We start from the raw sequence: 20,094 nt of genomic DNA, 5'->3' as shown, positions 1-20,094 counted from the left end.
AGCTGGCGAGCGGCAGCTGGCCAGCGGAGGCAGGTGGGGTCGCCGCCGCCGCCGCCGCCGCCGCTGGCTGCCGCTCGCCGCCGCCCGCCGCCGCCGCCGTCGCCCGCCGTTTGGGCGGTCAGTTGTGATCCCGCCGTGGGCAAGGTGGTAGCGGCGCGTGGCGCTCGCGCTAGAGACGGTCGAGTGTGCGGACGAGAGACTTCAAACCGATCGGTGGAGAACAAGAATTGGACGGTTGAGGTGAGTTCACTAGCTGCTATTGATGATGTGCATGTGTTTCCAAAACGAGCCGAATGTTTTGTTGACTGTATGTGTGTCTGTTGTGGAATATTTCATTGTGTATTCTGTTGTCGCTCATCTTAAGGCTGGCATTTCAATGGTATGCTTCTAGAAATGCTGTCAAAGAAATCTACGACTATCTACGGTTTAAGCGTTTTTAGTCCGATAAAACTTATTGGTGAACGTCTTTTACTCTTTATTTGGATACGATCGTACAGCGTATTTCAATGGAAATGGCAGAGTACCATTCAAATAAATCACTCCTCAGTTTCATAAACCATAAGCTTACACAAGCTATTTCGTATGGGCGCTTCATTACAAAGCATCAGCGTCAAACGTCTATAAAAGTATGCTGATTCTATTCAGGCATGCTGCTCCTTGGCTTCGAGCTAATCCCTATCCGTTGCTGGCATCCTAGTCGATAAGCCACAATGTCTACACACTACATGATCATTTGAATGCCCGAACTGAAAGGTAGCTACAATGCGTTAATCATAGTTTCTCATATAACCGGTTTTTTTGTCACTAGTTTTTTCTGTTGCTTGGTGTGTTTATTGTGCGTATGCTCTTTACTCGCTCCTGACGGAATTCGACTTTTATTTTACGTTGGTAAAACTAGTTTTTGGGAATCTGGCATTTGATCATATTTCGAGGATTATGTCGTCCCGGTATTAGATTTTGATTGTTACAATGATATACGATCAACGTTCCCAATGACCCTCGCAGCACAGCACAGCTACACAGCTACACATAACTTTCGCCCGAAAAGGAAACATTTGCTCAAACTTGACGACAAGTTGGCGCCAAAATGTCCAGGGTTGGCGCCTAAATGTCCGGTATTTCAGCTCAGCTTTACACCACGCCGGCCACCGCTATTTGTAATCCTCCACAATCTTCAAAACCGCGTTATAATCATGGTGGCGAAGAAGCCAGCTTCAGCTAGAGTAGGCCGCCATTGCTTCCGATCCTGTTAGCATTGTGGCGGTATGACATTTGGGGGAAATGCATCATTGGTGAATGAATGAAGAGTACACATGGATACCATTTTGTCATGAATTCTGGCTCGCTCTGCTGGTTTTACTTACCTATTTAAGAAATTAAGTCCGAGGAGAGTGGGTGGCTACGAGGTCAAACTAAGCGGTGCCTGTTGCTATTGACACAACGGGTCCCCGTTGAGTGACCACCATGACATACGCCTTCCTTAGCGACTCAGTTGAGCCATGCAGTATGCATGAGTCGTCTCTGCAAGGATGTATGGTTGAGCTGCGGCTCTTACGTGCATAATCTGAGTTAGAGCTTCCTACATACGTCATCCGGGCTGAACGGCACGGCGCTAATGACGTCATGAGTTTATGGCGTCAGTAAAAATACAGCTCTGTGATGTGCGTTATCATTCGTAAACAGAAGCTTATCAGGAAGTCTACCTCATGTTTTAGTGAGGTGTGCTAGTATATTTTTGGTTACAAAAGGGCAGCTAGTTAGCGTTTATTTAGCGTCATTCTGAGTTTTGCGTCCTATTTTACGGCTCACGTTACGTTAACATCAATTGCTCCCTTCCACCCTACAATGTCCCGTAGAGCAGAACCCTTTTGTATCATCCGCTTCCTCTGTCTCATTTGCACAGGAATGTGCGGCTTAAACAGCTTTATATTGACCATCACAGGGCATGAAATTGGTCAGGCATTCGCTGTAAAAATTCGTCGCCGACCAGTTTCAAGGTCTTTCCCGTCAGCGGCCTGAATAGAAGGGCAAAGGAATGTGAATGGCGAAGGACCGTGGAATGGGGAGGGACGATCGGCAAGAGTACGCTTTTTGTGGGAGCAGCCCTGGCCCAGCGTAAAATCTCACCGGCTAGTCGAGTTTCTCCCAGTTTGCTTCTTTCGAGTTTTATCAAAACACGTTGTCTTCACGACGTCAGCAAATGCAGATAATCTGATCGCGCTGTTGTGATTTTTAGTCATTAGACGTGAAAATGACAGGGCGCCATCTTTCGTCTTATGATTATTAGCGATAATGTCATTAATATTGCGCTCTGGCGAGTGGCGCTGGCTTTGATTAGGGTGCCGTTTCGTTTGATGAGATAACCGCATTCATGTGCTGCTTATTGCTTAGTTGACTCATGAAGCTCACCGTAACCGACAATAACCGAAAAATGGTCGTGATTGTTTCGACTGAATGGCATCATACACTGAAAACAAGTTGAAAGAACGTAATGCAAAAGCATCTTAAAATATTCCACACTTAGGTTTTTTGGGTATTAGGGTAAACTGGCTTAGAGGCGAAGCAGAACGTCTGGTTCATGAAGAACACACACAGTGTTTCACATAGACCGGAGACACGAGCTGCTTCTTCGCGTACAGTCTTAGCGGCCCCAGGGGGCTTCACCTCGACCAACACCGGTTCTTCTTCGTTCTCCCTAGTCACGTGATATTCCGTCACACAAAGCGCGCGAAAGATAAACCCTTTGAAGGTTTTGCACGAACTAGCATCGGGTTTAAAAAGAAGGGGTTGTGGTTTAATCATTGTAATGGCTTTCATCAAGACCACGCCCGCGGCACCACGTTCTAGCGTCCACCGGAAGCGATCGCCATTTTTCGATCTCGTTGGGTCACGCTTTGTGCAGTGACGAGCGGCTGGTGCAAGATTGGGTGAATGGCAAGTAATCGAATATTGAAGAACTGAAATAAAGTTAATTTTTGGCTTGTCAAGTGTTGTGTATTATTTATATTACTTGTGATTGACAATGATAAGCAGTATCACAACGCTCTTCAAATGCATGGATGAATGCATTGGATGCTGAAAATTCATATGCAAGACCAATCAATGCAGTAAGTATTTATATGTTGTATAAATGCCCCATAGCTTAAATTATGCATGTGGTATTTAGACAAATCTTCCAAATGAAGATAAACCAGGAATAGAATCTTGCCATTTTGGGGTCAACTGAGTTAGGTATAAATTTGACTGATTTTAATAAACATATGTTCTTGCTGATTAGTGCAATATTTTATCTAGCTGCACTTTATATGTTAAGTGCATTATTTTATTTTTGGAGTAGGTTCATTGTCTCTGAAGTCAATCTAAGTCTCTTTACTCCCTGCCTGTTGAATAACGCATCCGCCCGACTCTTCATTCTAGGGGACGTGGCCATCTCCGCTCTGATTGAGGCCCTGGAGTCTGAGGAGAGCGTCCTGGCGCGCGGAGACGTCGACATCGTCGAAAACGCTGGCTTGAAGCTGGTGGTGGAAGGAGAAACTGTATGTGATTTGGGAGAATGCGATATCGCCACCCGGCTGCTGACATGGGCGATAGCGCATACTGTGTTTGGGAAAACATCCACTTGCTAAAGCTAAAAATGTGTTCATATTTGATATTTGTACAGAAAGCAATCCTGTGCGTGAAGGAATCAGCCTGAATAATTGAACATGCCCGAAAGGCTCTGGAATTCTTTGGCTTGGATGTGTAAGGCAAGTGACACGGCCGAGGGGAAAGCGTTCCTGCAGGCTGATTGCGGGCTGATCGCAGGCTGAATGCGGGCTGGTTGCGGGCTGATCGCATGGGCTGGTTGCGGGCTGGTTGTTCCTGACTGGAGACTTGCAGGCTGATTGCTCAGAGTAAAGAGGAATACATTTTAAGGTGTATCAAATAATGTGTTTGCGCAGCAGATGTGACGGCGCAGGTCGATAGCCATGCATGGGAGGTTCAATAGACGAATGAACGGGGATTTTGCGGTATTGCAATAGAACTGAAAGGGTTCTACAACCAATATTCAGAACACAGGGTGGTTTCCCTATAAACCTCAGGGACTTCTTCACAGACCCTTTGGGGTTCTTATCTAGGTGCTAGGAACGCTCTTATTATAAACCCTAAAGGCTGAAACAGACTCTTTCCGCGTTCAGGAAATCGCATGCGAGAGCCTATTCAAATACATTATAATTCTTCCCGCATCAATCGCATCCGGGAGGTGCGTGCGATTGATGCGAGCGTGCTTCCATGTATTTGAATAGGCTCTCGCAGGCGATTTCCTGACTGCGGAAAGAGTCTGTTTCAGGCATAAACCTCATAAGTCTTTGGAAGAATCGTGTGGATTCTTTTCATGAGAATGCTAAGCCGTCTACGTGAAGAACCATGGGGGTTCTGAAAAACGGTGGCATAACATTTTACTCCACAGGGGTCTAAATACCCCTGTACGTTCTTAACGTTCTTCCAAAGTGTTTTCAGTGTATCTATGCTAAACATAGTACTAAAACCGGACCAGGCTATTTGTAAAAATAAGGCACAGACCTATCACTTTATCTATGTGGTAACCAAATTACCTTCATACGTCTTAGGATACACTTTCTGAGAATTTGAAAGTGACAGTAGTGCTTCACTTTGGCATTATATCCGTTTTTAACTATATCTACGATAGGTACCGTAATCCGCGCGGGCTCTGGCCCAGGTTTGCCTCTCTTTTCCGTAGCGTGACAGCGTCCCCACCGGGCCCTCACCCCCATCTTACGTTCCTGGAACCGCCGCTGTCTGCAGGAGGCCTAATTACAACCAGACAGCAGCACCTCCGCCTCAGGCCACGGAGAGAGAGAACAATTCAGCCCGCGCCGGCGCGCGCTAAACGGTGTCTGAAAATTGCCCAGTGCTGGGCGGGTCAGCCTACCGGCCAGGCGCCGACCACCCTCCCCTCCCCTCTCCGCCCCCCCCAAGCTGTCCTGCAGCCGGGGGCACATACCAGGCTGCTGTTCGAAAACTGACTGCCCCACTGCACGAAATGGTCACTGGGGACAATGGTAGGGGACTGGTTGCAAGTCCTGCACTGAGTTAGGTGAGTTCTGCAGGCCCACTGTGGGTCCTGCGGTGACGGTTGAGTTTGAAATCTCCTGCACGTTGAATTCGATGTCAGTCCCACTTGGAGCTCATATATCCTTTTTCGTCCTGATTCCTTGAGCTTGTGCTCACCGCTCCTTCCTACAGAGGATTTTCGCCAGCACCCCGTCCTCCAGACCTCTGTCCTCGTCCCCTGAAGCTCTACACTCGTCATCTAAAGTCCCGCTCCGACGCTCTGCCTCCCCTCCGACCCTGCCCCTCTTCTCTGGTCTCCCCACCTTTTCACACTGACAAAAGAAGCTCGCCCCGCCGCGCCGCGCCGCCCGGGCTGGTCCCCTCCTGATCGGAACCTCCTTTCACACTGGGTCGGGTACGGTCCGCTTCCTGCGGCGGCTGAGGGTGACGGGTCTGTGGGGGTGGGGAAGGGGAGGGTGATGGGTCGATGGGGAGGGGAACGGAAAGTTCAGGGTGATTAGTCTACGGGGAGGCTTTGGTGGGTGTACAACAGGGAGGGGTTGAGGATCTACAGAAACAGACATACGGACTGGGATGACCCGTAACCGAGCTCTAGCTGGGTCAGAATTGGGTAACGGTTCTTTTAGGATGAATTGCAAGTCATGTTTTTGGGTTGAAAATTGCAATAGATCTCAAGGGTTCCCTGTATTTTTGGGTCACCAAAGCGGGAGGCGCATGCCTGCCACCCCCTGCCGCTCCCTACCCCTGCTGCGACATCTCAAACTCCCCGGAGACGGAGAGATGGTCCGGGGACCGTTTCTCTCTCAGCTGGTCCTCGATCACCTGCCGGACCGGTCCGGAGACCGGCCCGGTCCCCGGATTGGAGCGAGGCTCCGGGTCAGCCGGAATCCGGGCACTGGAAAAAGATCACAGAGATAGTCCCCAATTATAACCGATGCTCAAATGTCATTAGATATCGTTATTGAGGCTTTTTTCGGTAGTTTTTGCTGCATGTTTTTGCGCAATGTCGTCACACGGACGAGGTCACCATGACTTTATTTGCCGTTTTCGGTGAATAAAACCCAGTGACAGAATGGCCGAAAAGTCTCGAAGATCAATGCCATTGCACACATACTTACAATGTCCTTTAATGTTTGTGATCAGTAGCGTCATCTAAATAATACATGAAGCTTTCATGTTACCTGCGACAACCCAAAGACTGTTTCAGCTGGCAATTTTCGATAGCTTGTAAACCTTCATCGCTATTTACATCTTCAGCATTTTTGTACAATCGCCTCCATTCAAACCGATTTAACAGCCTCACTAAGCGCACCATAACCGGTCACTGTTGGCTTTTGGATGGCTGCCCTGTTACTAGCCTGTCATAATCGACTGCACTTTCTAGTGGTTAGCTGCCTCATGGCATGAGAGCGGCTATTCATTGGCGTTGAGCTCAGTACGGTGTATAAATCTCTCGGCGGCCGGCTACGGTATATAAATCTCTCGGCGGGGCGGCTCGCGGCTGCTGCAGCTTCAGACGGCGCCTGAGGCGGTGCTCACTTCTCAGTGCCATGCTTAGCCACGTGGCGACGCTGTGGCAATGGCGGATCCAGGGACAGGGGTGAAGGGGTGACTAGGGCTCGTTAGGGAGTCCCTCAAACAGTACAGTGGTGTAGGAATGTAAGGGGTGTCCCCAAGGTCCCTCAGGCTCATCCCCATGGTCTCTTCTTCTGAGGGTCCCTCAGACTCCATAGGCACAGTTTCAAGTTTCAGTTTCGACTAGCCGCTTTCTTATAAAGTCCGGTTCCTGTTTCTCTAAAAGATATGGATTGCGTTAGGCGGCCGGTTTTCGTCAGACAGCAATGGGCTATTTCGGAATAGGCTCCTTAGACAACAGAAGCCCAGACAGGATCCTGGATCCTGGATCCCCAAGCTGTGCCCAAGACATGATCCTGAAACATCAGCGCCGCCACTGGCAGTAGCGTCCGGTGTCTATTTACTGATACCATCCGTCCTCTGAAAATAACTCTCTGCTGACTGCCGGTAACCTCTGATATTTACCGGCCTTCAGTTGTGAGGGATTTACTCTGGCCAGCCCGGTACACTCCCACGGAGCTGTGTCGACAGCTGCATCCGTCTTGCGCTACTGGTCTGTCACTGGGTTCAATACGTTACACGGCCTGTTCGCGAGCGACAACTTTACTCAGCCTTTAGCTAGTCCCAGTTTGCGATGCTAAACCATGCAGCGGAAACGTCCCAGGCCACTGAGCATTGTAACGTCAACCGTTACGGCTTCAATTCCCTGAAAGCCAACGCCGTTCTCAGAGTGCACTTCTCGGTATAGGCGTGACGTTACGTTGCAACTTGCACCATTTTCACACAGTGAGACATCTTCACTTCAACTTCCCTTCCAGTCCCATGACGGAGGCTCTCCCCTCCCCATTCTTCCTCCCCTCCCCCCACTCTTCTTCCCCTCCACGAGAGTCATGAAACGGGCCTGGCCTTGACGTCGGGCGGCCCTTTGTGCACTAATTATCTCACTAATCACGGTGCACCAATTCGCCGCTGTCATGCACTGACTGCCTTCCGGCGGCGCCCGGCAGTCGGCACTTGTCGCGGCAAAAAAGCGCGCGAATGTGACGTCACGAGTTCAAAAGGCGTGAAGGGCAACATGGGCAGGGCGAACGAATGATGGACACGAAGAGGCATGGAAAAGTATGATGCAAGGCATCATTAATGTCTCGTATTCCGTTATGCGGTCAAAACGTGCGTCAAATGCTTGAGTCCACCAACGGAACCCGAAGCCCGTACGCTTCAGGTAGATGATACTTCGCTGGCAGTAGATGATACTCCCCCACCCCAAACTTCAGAAGCTTCGGCGATTGTTCCCAAACACGAGATCACGTGATAACGCCAGTGTTACGTGGTATGTTTGGCACGGATTTTCTGGGATCACGTGGTATAGATTTCGGTGGATGACGTGAAGATAGCGTGTTTTGGCAATGCCACAAGGTTACTCAGGCACGTCCTGCGCTTGTCTTTAGAACACCACCGAAACATCAGCACTTTGACGTGATGCCACACCTCCTTTGAATCTAAGACAGAACATGGTCATCTTTCATTCAGATGATCAAAGAATTGCGCACGAAGACCACCTTGGTTTAGTGCTCACGACGAATCAGCCTCCGTCGCCCGTCCAACTCTCCCTAGTCAAGGCTTGTTTGGCCGCATTCTTCAGTGGCATGTGCGCGAGCGGGTCGGCGCCGACCGTCGCGATAGCCGGCAGCTGCCGCTCCAACCTCGGCCGCCTCTGATTGGTGGGATCCCACCTGCCTACCGGTCGAGGGGGGGGGGGGAGAGATGCGGGCGGCGCCGGCGGCGGCCCGTCTCTGAACATGGACGGCAGCTGCCGCCGCCGCCGACCGGCTCGGACTGAAGATTAGAGTGATAAGGACAAATGGTGATAATCTGTCACTGATTTATTGACGACGTCATTAATTAATGTTTGTTTGTTTGATTATATTTGTGCGATTGAAAGAGAGAGAGAGAGAGAGAGAGAGAGAGAGAGAGAGAGAGAGAGAGAGAGAGAGAGAGAGAGAGAGAGAGAGAGAGAGAGAGAGAGTGTGTGTTCATTGTTTGTGATTCCATTCATAAGCATGGGACTTGTGTTGTTATCAAGGTTAACAAAAAAAAAACAAAAAAACAATGAACTTTGCACTTTGCAGGCATGAACCCGTGTTGAATGGTGCACTCGAGCACGATTTTTCAAGTCTACTCCGTGTGCAATAAATTGCACCATCGAGCACTGAATTCTTTGCGCATAATGACCCGTTCTCGCCTCACCCAAAACCGCGACAAACAACTTTAAAATCTCCAGCTACTTATCTGAACAAAGGGTATCGCTGTGGCCGCGTTTTTTCGCCACTGGGGTCTGGCTCGTAGCTTCCACCCCTTGTGGTGACAGAGAGGAGCCATTTGGACGGTTTCCGAACCATTAACCTGCGGCTGGTCTCAACGGCTCTGAGTCAGCCTGTGACCTCCCGAGGGAGGGGGGGGAGCTCTCCTCCTTCAGCTTGGATCGTCGACTCTTCGGACATTTATACAATGGACACACTAACGCACGACGGGAGTTCTTAGGGGTCCACTTTTAATCGGCTAACTCAAAAGTGAACAAAGTCTAAGGTTTCTCTCTGAATCAAAACCTGCCCATTTCAGCTGAATTCAGCTGGCACACATACCTAAAACATAAATTGTCTACGAAAATACACTTGAAAACATCCTGAAGTCTGTACGCAGTAAAGTGAACGGCGATCGCTCTCTGACGAAATAGGCCAGCGCACTCGATAGTGTGAATTTGCTAGGGTCTCCCTGCCGCATGTAGACTCGCAAGGGGTCAAAGGCGCCGGCTTAACTATACACTCGGGTGACCTCTTCTCACGGAGTTTTGGGTGAGAGTGCCTTATTTGCATATGGCAGCAGCAAATGTGGCCGACATGTTGCAAAAGTTAGCGGCCAACGCATAGGGCGAAACGACGTGCCACACGCAAATCTCATGTAGGAGACAACGGACAATGGGCTTTCTAATCTCCTCTGAAGACAGATCCGATGCATGTGAGTGTGGGTCATGAGGCAGATAAGTTAGCTTTAGGTCATTGCAAGATGGCCGACTGTCACGTCACGTGATAAAGACTCAGCGGCGGGAAACAAGGGACTAATTAAAACTGGGAACAATGGCAGACAAACGACGCTGCCATTTACAGCCAGCAAAAGGATGTTGTGCCATGGGAGTTGAGCGTTTTAAGGGCCGGCTAGACGTGAGGTTTTGCGGTTGGTTGCCTGTCAACCATGTAATGACAAGACCTTGCCAGTTTTTTCTTCATTTTGACGGTTACCTTCTATTGTGCAGTTTGATAGTTATAAATGATAGTTGATAGATAGTGCCATTGGAATTTTGAAGCATACATATTTGTGTCATTATTCACGGTCAGCAACCATCATATTGTCTGCCACCACAATGTTAAATCACGCGTTTATTATCACTTATCACCATTACATTCCAGCAATATCATTTCCATCAGCGTCGCTCACTTCCTCTTCCCCATCATCTCTCAGTGCACCCTCGGTCCCCTGCGCCACAATGACAGCCGTCTGCGCCACATCCGCCATCAGCCCGCCCTGTCATAATGAGCGCACAATGCTGCGTTCTGTCCTTCGCGCAGTCGCCGCCACCTGTCACTCCCATCCCTGGGGTGACTCCAACCCTGACACGTGCGCTTCGTCTCTGTTTCAGGTGCCGGTAAAAAGGACAGCGTCTCCCCAGAGTCTTCAGCGGCCCCGTCCGCCCCTTCTCCGCACTACAGATGGTGAGTGCTGGTGGAGGCGCGACCCTCCTGCGCGAGGGGGGTTTTTGCCAGACGAGGAGGGGTGGCGAAGTTTCTGCGCCGGATGTGCCGCGTGTGTCGTCAGCTGCCTTGCTAATGTGCTACCAAATGACTGCCATATGTTGGAAGAGTTTTTATGAAGGTGCAACAAACTTTCTCCGTAGTGAAGACTAAAGACGACGCTTGCCTCATGAGCACGCTTTACGATCCTATTGGCTATTTGCGTTTTCTGTTTCCGTAGAAATTGCCTTGATAACTGTTGGTAAGTCGTTTGTGCGATGAGTTACAGATGACCTCATAGCATAACCGAACGTATTAACCTATAATCGACGTACATACTTTAGTCAAACGCAAAAAGTGTAGAAAAATTGCTAAGCTGACTTCTCTTTACGCATGCGAACGGCCTATCAATCATCCAAGTGCTCGCTAAGCAAGCTCATAAACATGAACTACATGACTATTTTACGGTTTAATTTCAACCGTCGACGCAGGCATGGCCTACCTAACTACGCTGTCCCTTCGCGTTTTATAGATTTCGCTTAAAGAGCGGCAAATAAGTCCCATATAACTCTTTCACTTCGTTTAGCTGCCTATCTGTTCCATGCTATTAATGACCCTGATAAGGCCATAGTCAAAGGCGCATTTAGCGTTGCATGACAACGCTCCTCGTCTGCCAACTTTTATACACGTGTTCTCGCGTGGCTTCTTTATGTCCACGACAGCTGCATGGAAGCCCGGTTAGCAGCTGCGACAGCTGCGCTGCAAAACGAGCAGCTGTCACAGCTGTTTGCATTGGGGAAGGGGATGAAAATCTCAGACAACGTGCGAAACTCGCGGAATGATCCGCGAAGAGCCGGAAGTGGAGGATTTGTCACCACTAATGCTTCCTCAAGCTCTTAAAGATGGTTGCCACGGTGGTCGCTAGCTGTGACGACCGAGAGCTGATTCTGTGCGGCAGTAAACGGAAACGATTTTCGTCTGAAGCTATTTTCTGACACCACGCCAAGCGTATGTTGGGTCCCGGAGGCACGCTTTGTTGATTTCTGGGTGGAACCGACTGCCAAAGGCGTAAACTGATGAAACATGCTAGGATGAACGTCCTGAGCGCAGAAAAGGAGGGGTGATAGGGTCAACCCAGGCTAGCCTGCACTTCGTACGTCGCAGTTTGTAGATTACAGCTCGAGATCGCCCCCGGCAGCGTGTCAAGGGGTCCTCAGAGGGTCACGAAGAGCCTTCTGTTCGTTTACTCCCCCGAGGCTAGGGATTGTGACCAGGTGTAGAGTGAAGTTTCGCAGCGCAGAATGTTTCTGACGATATTTAACAGTCCGATGATGAAATATATTCGTATGAGTTAGGCAAAGTGATGCGCAAAACACGTAATACAGAACTTCCGGGGAAGTTTGTATTTTTGTTTTAGTTGCGTCACGGTTAAGAGTTTCTAACATGTTTTATTCAGTACCTACTTGACCTCAGAACTCAAGTATGCCGGTTCGTAGGTTCCTACGTTAATTTTCTGCTCCATTTTGGGAAAAACTAGCGTACCAAGAATGCTTCAGTGCCTTAGCATGCGACAGAGTCATTTGTTTTCAAACCATGCACGTCAGGCGCCAGGAAAGGCGTGTACGCCCCGTTTGACTCTACATGGTAGTAAATGTAACAGAAACATGCAACTACAACTCTATGCTACTTCCCGTAGTTACCGATCAAGTCATGACACCCTATTATGTGAATTGCAATGGTTGTATGCTTTTTCATAACATAACTCCTAAAATGACGGTTTAATGAGTGGTTGGAAGCGTTATTTCTTAGCTGTGTATTTTATTAGAGTTCGCTTATATAAGAAGCGACCTTGGTGCCTAATTTTTTAAATTCAAACTTATTTATGATCGTTTTAAACAAGCATATAGAATGACAGTTTTTGCCTCACACGGCCTCACATCTCGTACCTCTTTTAAATTGACAACACCACTTTAACATCAAAGTCACCGAATCTTATTTACTTCTCTATTCACTATATATGCGTTATTTATCACCGCCTATCAGCAAACAATTCTTGCTTATGACAAGCGCCTTTCACGGCATGTAGCTTGCATCTTATCGACATGTTTACGTGAAACAAAAGTCGATGCCGACGTCATTCTTGATGCATTAATCCTTGGGACAGCTGTTGCCACCCCTCCCCTCCCCTCTCCGGGGTTACCAGCAGAACTCCGGAGCCGCGTCCGTTCCCCATCTGTTTCACGGCGTTTATCGGTCAGAGCACGCTGGTAGAAGGCAGGTGGCGTGTATCCCTCCCCCTCTCCCTCTGTGGCCTCTTCAGACGACCGCGGATTGATTGGAAACGCCCCAGGCTAGCCAGGTGCCGTGTGGAGGGAGGGGAGGGGTAGACACGCGTCGCCAGTTGTGCACCGCGTCCTCCCTCCCCTCTCTGTCCTCCTACCCTCTTCCCCTCTTTCTCCCTCCCCTCTGCCGCTGCGGCTCTGCAGCCGGCCGGCCGGGCGGTAAAAGGGACGGAGGGCGAGCGTTGGAACGCGCTGCCTTATGCTGGTAGGATAGGATGTTTGTCGGGTTCTGTGGGGCGGCTGTCACCTGCCGCCAAAGGCAGCGGCAGCCAGGGACGGGCGTTTGTTCACCCCACGGAAAATGGCCCCCCACTGAGCGGCGCGGGTATTCGAGAGGTAGCGTTCCGTTCCAGAATGGAATTCGGGAGCGCTCAGCGACAAATAGTGCATGACTTGTCAACGTGCTGCTGTATTGGAATACCGGATGTGATAATTACTTTCCATGCTTGGCATTTGCAAAGAAAAAAAATCAAGGAGGGCACGTTAGTATGAATGCAGACATTAATCACCTCATACTATGTTTTGTTAGCTTTTTGCAGGACGCGCTTCAATAGTTCTTCCATATTGCATCAATAAATTGCATTACAAATAATCATTAGATGTAAGACATGTTTGACTCGCTGACTTCACGTTGTCTGCCTCGTAACTCGATAGTACTTCTACACATGATCATTTTTCTGGGGATTTTATAAGCATCTGAGTAGGCATAGCGAGATATGACCATGGGAAAGGTTTAGAGGGTATTACGCGATTTGCTCATGGCTGTAAACAGAGAAACACGCGATAATGTCTCGTATGAATTTTTCGCAAGTCATTTGCATAGGAAGCACGATAAGATCTCTGAGTTTCTCACGGATTTACGTCACCATATTTATCGTTACGTCTACTATGTAATTCCTGCTATGAATTTGGCGGCATACCCTATACAAGCCACAAGGACGCTTGTATACATAACGGCGTAAACAATAAAACATTCAGATAACATAGCAACATGTAATGTATTATCTTGAAAAAAAAAATGTTCAGCAAGCCCCATCTATTTTTGCCTTGAGTCACGTCGGTGTCATAACAACTAGAAGAATAGATGCAAAGAGAAAGTAATGCCCGTTTCGCTTTGCTTGATTTATGCCTATGAATTTTATGCCCTATGAAGTCCTTTCAAGGCTTGATGAAATAATGGTTGTCTTTAACTCAAAATATGAAAACATCAATCACTGAAAAGATCGCTTTCATGAAAGAGAACCAATAGCAGTTTGTCGTTTTCCATATACGGGAAATGCATCCATCACTGCGTAGTGTGTATGCGTGCCAAATTGTCATTTACCATGGAGGACACCAAGCATGTCCAGTGAAAACTTCACTCATAACCGTTGTCATAAATCTAGCTACGTACGCGCCGCCACAGATTCTACGCTCCGGTGGGCACTGCTATCAAGCCATCAGGCCCATGATAAGGTCACAGAGGGCATTGTTAAGCCGAGACTTGGCTGTTGTTGTGTCCTTAATGACGCTGACCTTCCCAGCCAGTCGAGACGGGGGCCGGAAATGGTTGGGAGGGGAGGGGAGAGGGTGCACTTCGGTCATCCATGCAGTTTTCTACGCGGCATGCAAATCATGGGAGAACGTGGGGCAATGTCGTCAGAAAGTGTCCTCTGTTGAACACTGCACTGTCCGTGATGAGTGGCGACTACAGCTTCCCTGACCAGAGGGGCCACATTCTCATCATCCTCGAATGATTTTTTTCTTGTTCCCTATTCAGCGAAACATTATTTTAGGTATAATGTTTTTGCCGGTAATGTACGAATGTATGATCGTTACATTCAGCTTACATACGAACATTGGGCATGAGGCAATCCATAGTTCTCGACCTGCTGTCATACACCGTCTACTTACTTTTTGCCAAGAAATTGTTATCTTCCAGATTTTAATTCGCTCTTATTCCTATGCTTAACAAAGATGCGGAAATGATCAAGAGCTGAGGTCATATTTTGCGTCATCTTCCCTGCCTCATTATAAATTCGCTCACATATTTGCAGCCCTTCCTTGTGCTGAGAAACTCATTTTCTTTGAAGCCATTTGTTATCTCACCCATACCCGACTTTCCATACGTTAAGCTTATCCTTAATGTGCCAAAAATCTGAAGTTTAATTAGGCTATTCTTATGTCTAACGACTAGAAAGATATTAAAGGCAGCGTTTCAGATAGGGCAAATTAAAACCAAATTAAAACCATCCATCTTCTGTAATTCCTCCAATAATTATTGCCGTGAGCTTCGCTAGACTAGACCCTTCATATCCCGGCGGTTGCAAATGAGAAGAATAACCCTAAATAACAAAGCGCAGGCCATAGACGACTCTACCTATCGGGGAATACTCGAACTTTTCACGTATATAGCTGACGAGTGAAATGTGTACTTGCGTCAATTGTACACTGTACTTCCGTCTTCCATCATGTGTCCACTGCCGCGTGCTTGTAAATGGCTGTCGTTGACCGTGGCCCTTCCGCAAGCTCGCGTTTTACCTTGCTCCGTCTCTGTCAGTATTAAACCTCAGTTTTCTCTCTTACTGACCCCCTCACAACGCGGTCTCTTTCAGTGAGCCCCTCGAACTGCTGCCGCTGCAAGGACCCTCAGACGAAGTTCTTCTCTATTGGCCAGATCTAATCGTATTATTTTCTTTATTCCAGGAGGAGAAGCGACTACAGCGTGCGGATCTGCCCGAACGGCCGCTGCCGGAGGAACCTGGCCGTCGCCGTCGCCGACTGCGGGCCAACTCCCTCTGGTCCTGCTGGTACGGCATCTTCACATGCTGCGTGCATGTAGCGCTCGCCTGTCGCGCCCTGCAGGCCTACCGCGCCTACCTTCAGCTGCCCTGGCAGAGTCCGCCTCCGGAGCTGGCTGCCTATGTCGGCATGGTGGCTGTGTCGCTCTCAGTCGCACCGTTGTTTCTTCTGGCTTCATGTCTTCGAGTTGGAAATCGAGCCAATGATGGCGCTCGGTTTGGTTCGCCACGAGTCCGAGAGGCGGCACTGCCGTCGCCGAGGCCTGGAGCTCTGAAAAATATGTGGCGACATGGACCTCCGACTGCTCCGCTACTTCATGTGCTGATGGCCGGCCTTCTCTGCTGCGCTGAAGTGATCATGGAAGCAAGACTCATCGGAAATGGATTCTTACCGCCTGGTGAGTTGGTGGGGTGAGCGGGGTGGTGAGAGCTGGTTAGTTCGTAAGCGATGTTGTTGAGTTGTTGAACTGGTGAATGAGGCTGTGGAGAGTTGATAAATACAGTGAACAGAACGGAGGATGCAGCGCAATTCAAGGCGGTAAATTCATTATTGATTGTCACCCGCATCGATGCAATCTTGTCAAACATGGTTTGTTGACACAGACGACCTAATGTATGCTGCTAATCTCATGACACCTGGTACCCGCAACTCGTTGCCTGTTGCATATTCCTCGCTAATTTTCATTGCACAAAGCACGACGTAGAACATGTGACCTCTCTGGCCTCTAGTCGTTATCACCTTTCCGTTGTTGGTACTCGTTCGGCGTCTCTGACTTATCTCTCCGTTTGTTTCAGATCTCGTATGGCGCTCCGATCTGGACGCCTTTCTGGACCTTCAGACTCGCGTTCTGCCTCTCCAGTTCGGTGCAGAACGAGCCAACATGACCGTCGTGGCCACAGCGCCACCTCCAGCCCTCGTTCTCGACCCTGTGAGCGGATTCGTGCGCCAACCCGCCACCCTCCTGGTCAGCCCCCAGACCCTACACCTGGCTGGAGCTCTTCTCGTGCTCGCCATCCGATACGCAGCTGTGTTCTGGGACACCCAGCGTGCTCTGGCAGCTGTGTTCTCAGTACAGCTGCTACTGAGCGGAGCACATCTGCTGCTGTCGCTGTGTGGGTTCTCTGTGCTTTACAAGATCCACGTATATGGTGGAGCCGAACTGCTGCGTCTACCGGACCCTCTTCTGCTGAACGCTCCACTAACAGCTCTACTCTTCGGTCTCTCAAGCGTGTTAGTGCTCATCTCTGGCGCTACGGTCTACCTCTACGGCTTCCAGAAACTGGCGGCCTTCGTGGCCACCTACCGTCGCGAACTTCCCGAACTGGCGGAGTCGCGCTGTCGTCTCTGGGGATACTTCTCACACAGTGCAGCACTGTGTCTCCTACTGGCTGTGGGAGTAGCCGATGGACCTCTTCTGTACGAACTTAGCGCTGTCTACCGTGCATCCCTCGACCCCGCCTGTCTTGTAGCAGTCATTGGAGCCATCGCCCATCACTTTCTCTGGGTTCTGCTATGGCTGGCGTTGACTCTTCGCCACCGCTGGCAGTTCAAGCTGAAAGTGGAAGCTGCTCGAGTCGCCGTACCGGATGCTCCTCATGTTCACCTCGTACATGAGGTAGCCCTTCGTCGTGAGCGTGGCGAAGCCACACCACTTCTCGTGGTTGGCAACAGTGGAGCGTTCTCTGTCACCGAACCCATGGCGCAGAATCTGATCTTGGGCGTCGCCACGCGAAAATGTGGACCATCGAAGGCGGTTCCCATGGCGCCGCTACATGCAGCGTCCGGACGTCAGACTGCGGCAGCGAGGCGGCAGGCTCGGGAAGCTGAAGAGGAAGAGGAGGAGCGATACGTCCAGCTACCGCGTCACCCACAGCAGAGACGGTCGCGGGTCACCTTCGAGCGAGAAGGATCCTTCAGGAGGTGAGTTAGTGGGATGAGCTCTTGGGCGATTACTTAGAGGAACTTTTCTCTTGAGGAAGGACGCACTTTCTTAAAAAGTGGCCTTTCTCAGCTAGCGGTACACGGATACCAGTGAACGAAACGTTAAGTGCTAAACGTGCGCAATACTCTCGACACAATGTTCACGTTACTGTTCACCGTTCCGTGCTTCTATCCTCAGGATACTGAAATCCTTCTCCTCCACGCCGCAACCCCCCTCCGGGCTGGACAGGCAACTTTATCTCATGCGGGCTGCTCCCTTGGAGCGGCACCGCTGCTCCCGAGGGAGCGCACCCCGTAGCCGGGTGCAGTGAGTGCCTTGGGGCTGGGTGGCCTGTCCTCTGGACGGGCTCAGCCCCGGCGACTCACTAGGGTGCCTGCCCAGACCAATGTCTCCCCCTAATTCCTATCATCCTTCCGGCTCTGAAATGGTCTAATTGGACCGAAAGGGCCTAACCCAAAAAAAAAACGTTACTGTTTAGCCTCAGTCACAAGTCTGCCCCTATCATCAGTCATATCGCTACCTTTCTGAGATGTTAGCTTTTCTTATGGCAACCTGATGACATCTACGTTCGTCTCTGTGCGTCCCCCTTTCTTTCGTGTTCGTCGAACCGTCGATCTGACGTTCTTTTCGTCTGTCTTCCTCAGATGCGGAGGGTACCAGGCCGTACCCACCGAGGACGGTCGTGAGCGGTCGCCGATGTACCACCAGCCGGAGGATGGAGAGTACGCGTCTCTCTACAAAAGCCAGCAACAGGTGAGCACAACGAAACAATGTAGGCATGCTCCACTGGGGTGTAGACAACTGACGAGAATGTTGTTTAAAAACGAGGAGCTACTGGGCTCAGTCATTTCAGTGTAAAGCTTGCTGCATTTCTTTTCATCATTGCCTTAGTAGAATCATCATTCATGTCGCATGGTGACGAACTTGACTTGACTCGCAACTAGCCTCGACGTCTTTGAAGAAGTCCTTCGCTTGTTTATGCTCTACGATGTCTGCCTCACGTGACAAAGCTCGACGATATGCCCAGAGAAACAGCCAAGCTTAGAAATACAGTCATCAACGTCATTAACCAATCATTCGTAACGATTTCATGGGCCTTTTTCTTGATCTTGCGCTGATCGTTGCTCAGCATCATGCCGCCAAGTAGGTACCTGACCACGTTTTGTTCTCGTTTCAGCTGCGTCGTGCAGCTGCCTGCGACGGCCACGGAGCATCCCGGCAGCCCCTGCTGCCTCACCGCTACGCCATCCGGCCGCCTCCAGAGAGCGTCTACATGGCTCGCGCGGAGCTCCCTCCTCCCCCAGTCCGTCGAGCCAACAGCTTCGAAGCCCTCCCGCGCGCCGCCGACGGACCGCAGCGCAGTTTCAGCTTCCGCAATCGGTCGGCAGGTGGCAGGCGGATCGCTAACACCGAGCCGAAGGTCGCGTTTGACCTGCGGACGACTGTGATCGGGGAGTCGCCGCCGCCTCCGCGGGCTCAAATGCCCTCCGCGAATTCGGCGTTTTCTCCGCCGGAGCCGACGATTGCGGAGACGGCGTTGAATCATCTTCCGCCGCCTCCTCCGTCGATGCTGCCTCCCCCTCCCTCCCCTCTGAGGTTATATGAGGATGCCGAGAGGATAAATGCTCTTGGCGATATGCCACGCATGCGCAGTCCGCGGTCAATCGGGGTTATCAATCAGCTGAATACCAGCGGGAGCAAGCGAGACTCCGCCAACTTTTCGATGAGTGTTAGCAGTGGGAGTGATTCTGGATCAACGTGAAGGTTAGATCCAGAACTCCGGCTAAACGTCCGTACTTCATAGATTTGCATTTGCACTTACATTCATGTTTCATATTCGTCATGTGATTTTGTGGCTGAAAGAGCTAGAGCGAAAGCTTGTGCACTTTTAAGTGATGTCGGAAACTGGTTAAGCATACGTCTTATTTAATTTGGCATGCATATTATTGATACGTCTGTATACATGCACGAATTAGCCACACAATTTCATTGTATATTCCACGGAGCCCTTACATTATCAAAGTGTGAAATGCCAACTTTGAGTATCAGAGTTATTCGTTAGCACGTGTGATGCCTAAAATTTCAACGAAGCTTTTTACAAGGTGCCAAAAAATGATCGCCAAAATTGGCTAGTTTAAGGCTAGTGAGAACAAAAAATATTATAAATTTATCTTATATTAGGTGAAAAGCAGACTTCACTATCGTCTATAGCATCAGAGTTGTGCTTAACTCGATTTAAGCCTACATCTGATGCACATCGGCCGTGGGTTATGCTTTTATGTCGTTTGTTTTGTCCTCTATGTGTTGGTGTGTATCTTTGTATATTGAAGAGGAATGCTCGCTTTGATCTCAATGTCATGTCGCGTGACTGTAACCTGTATTTCAGTTGTATTTGTTTAGTCACTGCGCATACGAACTGTATCGTAATTTGTATTATTCTATGTTTGATTTGAATGACAATATAGTCGCTTTGAGAAACGTTATGCATTTTTTTCCGACCGTGGTATAATCTACGTGGTATTCATCATCTGTGAGATGTCGGGCTCGATCGATCCAGAAATGAGGATATGGTGTTGAATACCTAAGTGTCAAA

At 49.6% G+C, this 20,094-nt stretch overlaps 1 protein-coding gene across 1 annotated transcript; it reads left to right on the top strand.

The window, feature by feature from the left end:
• The first annotated feature begins 18 nt into the window (after positions 1-18).
• Positions 19-19,984, top strand: LOC122370295. Its single transcript, XM_043345764.1, has 6 exons — positions 19-240; positions 10,346-10,418; positions 15,464-15,956; positions 16,354-17,479; positions 18,146-18,254; positions 18,679-19,984. Exons 2-6 carry the CDS (start codon positions 10,416-10,418, stop codon positions 19,261-19,263), a joined length of 2,316 nt encoding a protein of 771 aa, XP_043201699.1. The 5' UTR covers positions 19-240; positions 10,346-10,415; the 3' UTR covers positions 19,264-19,984.
• Positions 19,985-20,094: the final 110 nt, after the last annotated feature.

This window comes from Amphibalanus amphitrite, unplaced genomic scaffold (genome assembly GCF_019059575.1).
Source record: "Amphibalanus amphitrite isolate SeventyFive unplaced genomic scaffold, NRLGWU_Aamphi_draft 001119F_arrow, whole genome shotgun sequence".
In the NCBI taxonomy this organism is placed as follows: Eukaryota; Metazoa; Arthropoda; class Thecostraca; order Balanomorpha; family Balanidae; genus Amphibalanus; species Amphibalanus amphitrite.
Note: the sequence above shows the minus strand (reverse complement) of the source record. Positions and strands in the feature narration are given on the sequence as shown.

What these genes read in the sequence shown, in the direction of transcription:
- LOC122370295 (XM_043345764.1), top strand. An exon ending in AAATGGATTCTTACCGCCTG is followed by an intron (nt 15,957 to 16,353) that starts GTGAGTTGGTGG and finishes CGTTTGTTTCAG; the next exon opens with ATCTCGTATGGCGCTCCGAT. An exon ending in CGAGAAGGATCCTTCAGGAG is followed by an intron (nt 17,480 to 18,145) that starts GTGAGTTAGTGG and finishes TGTCTTCCTCAG; the next exon opens with ATGCGGAGGGTACCAGGCCG.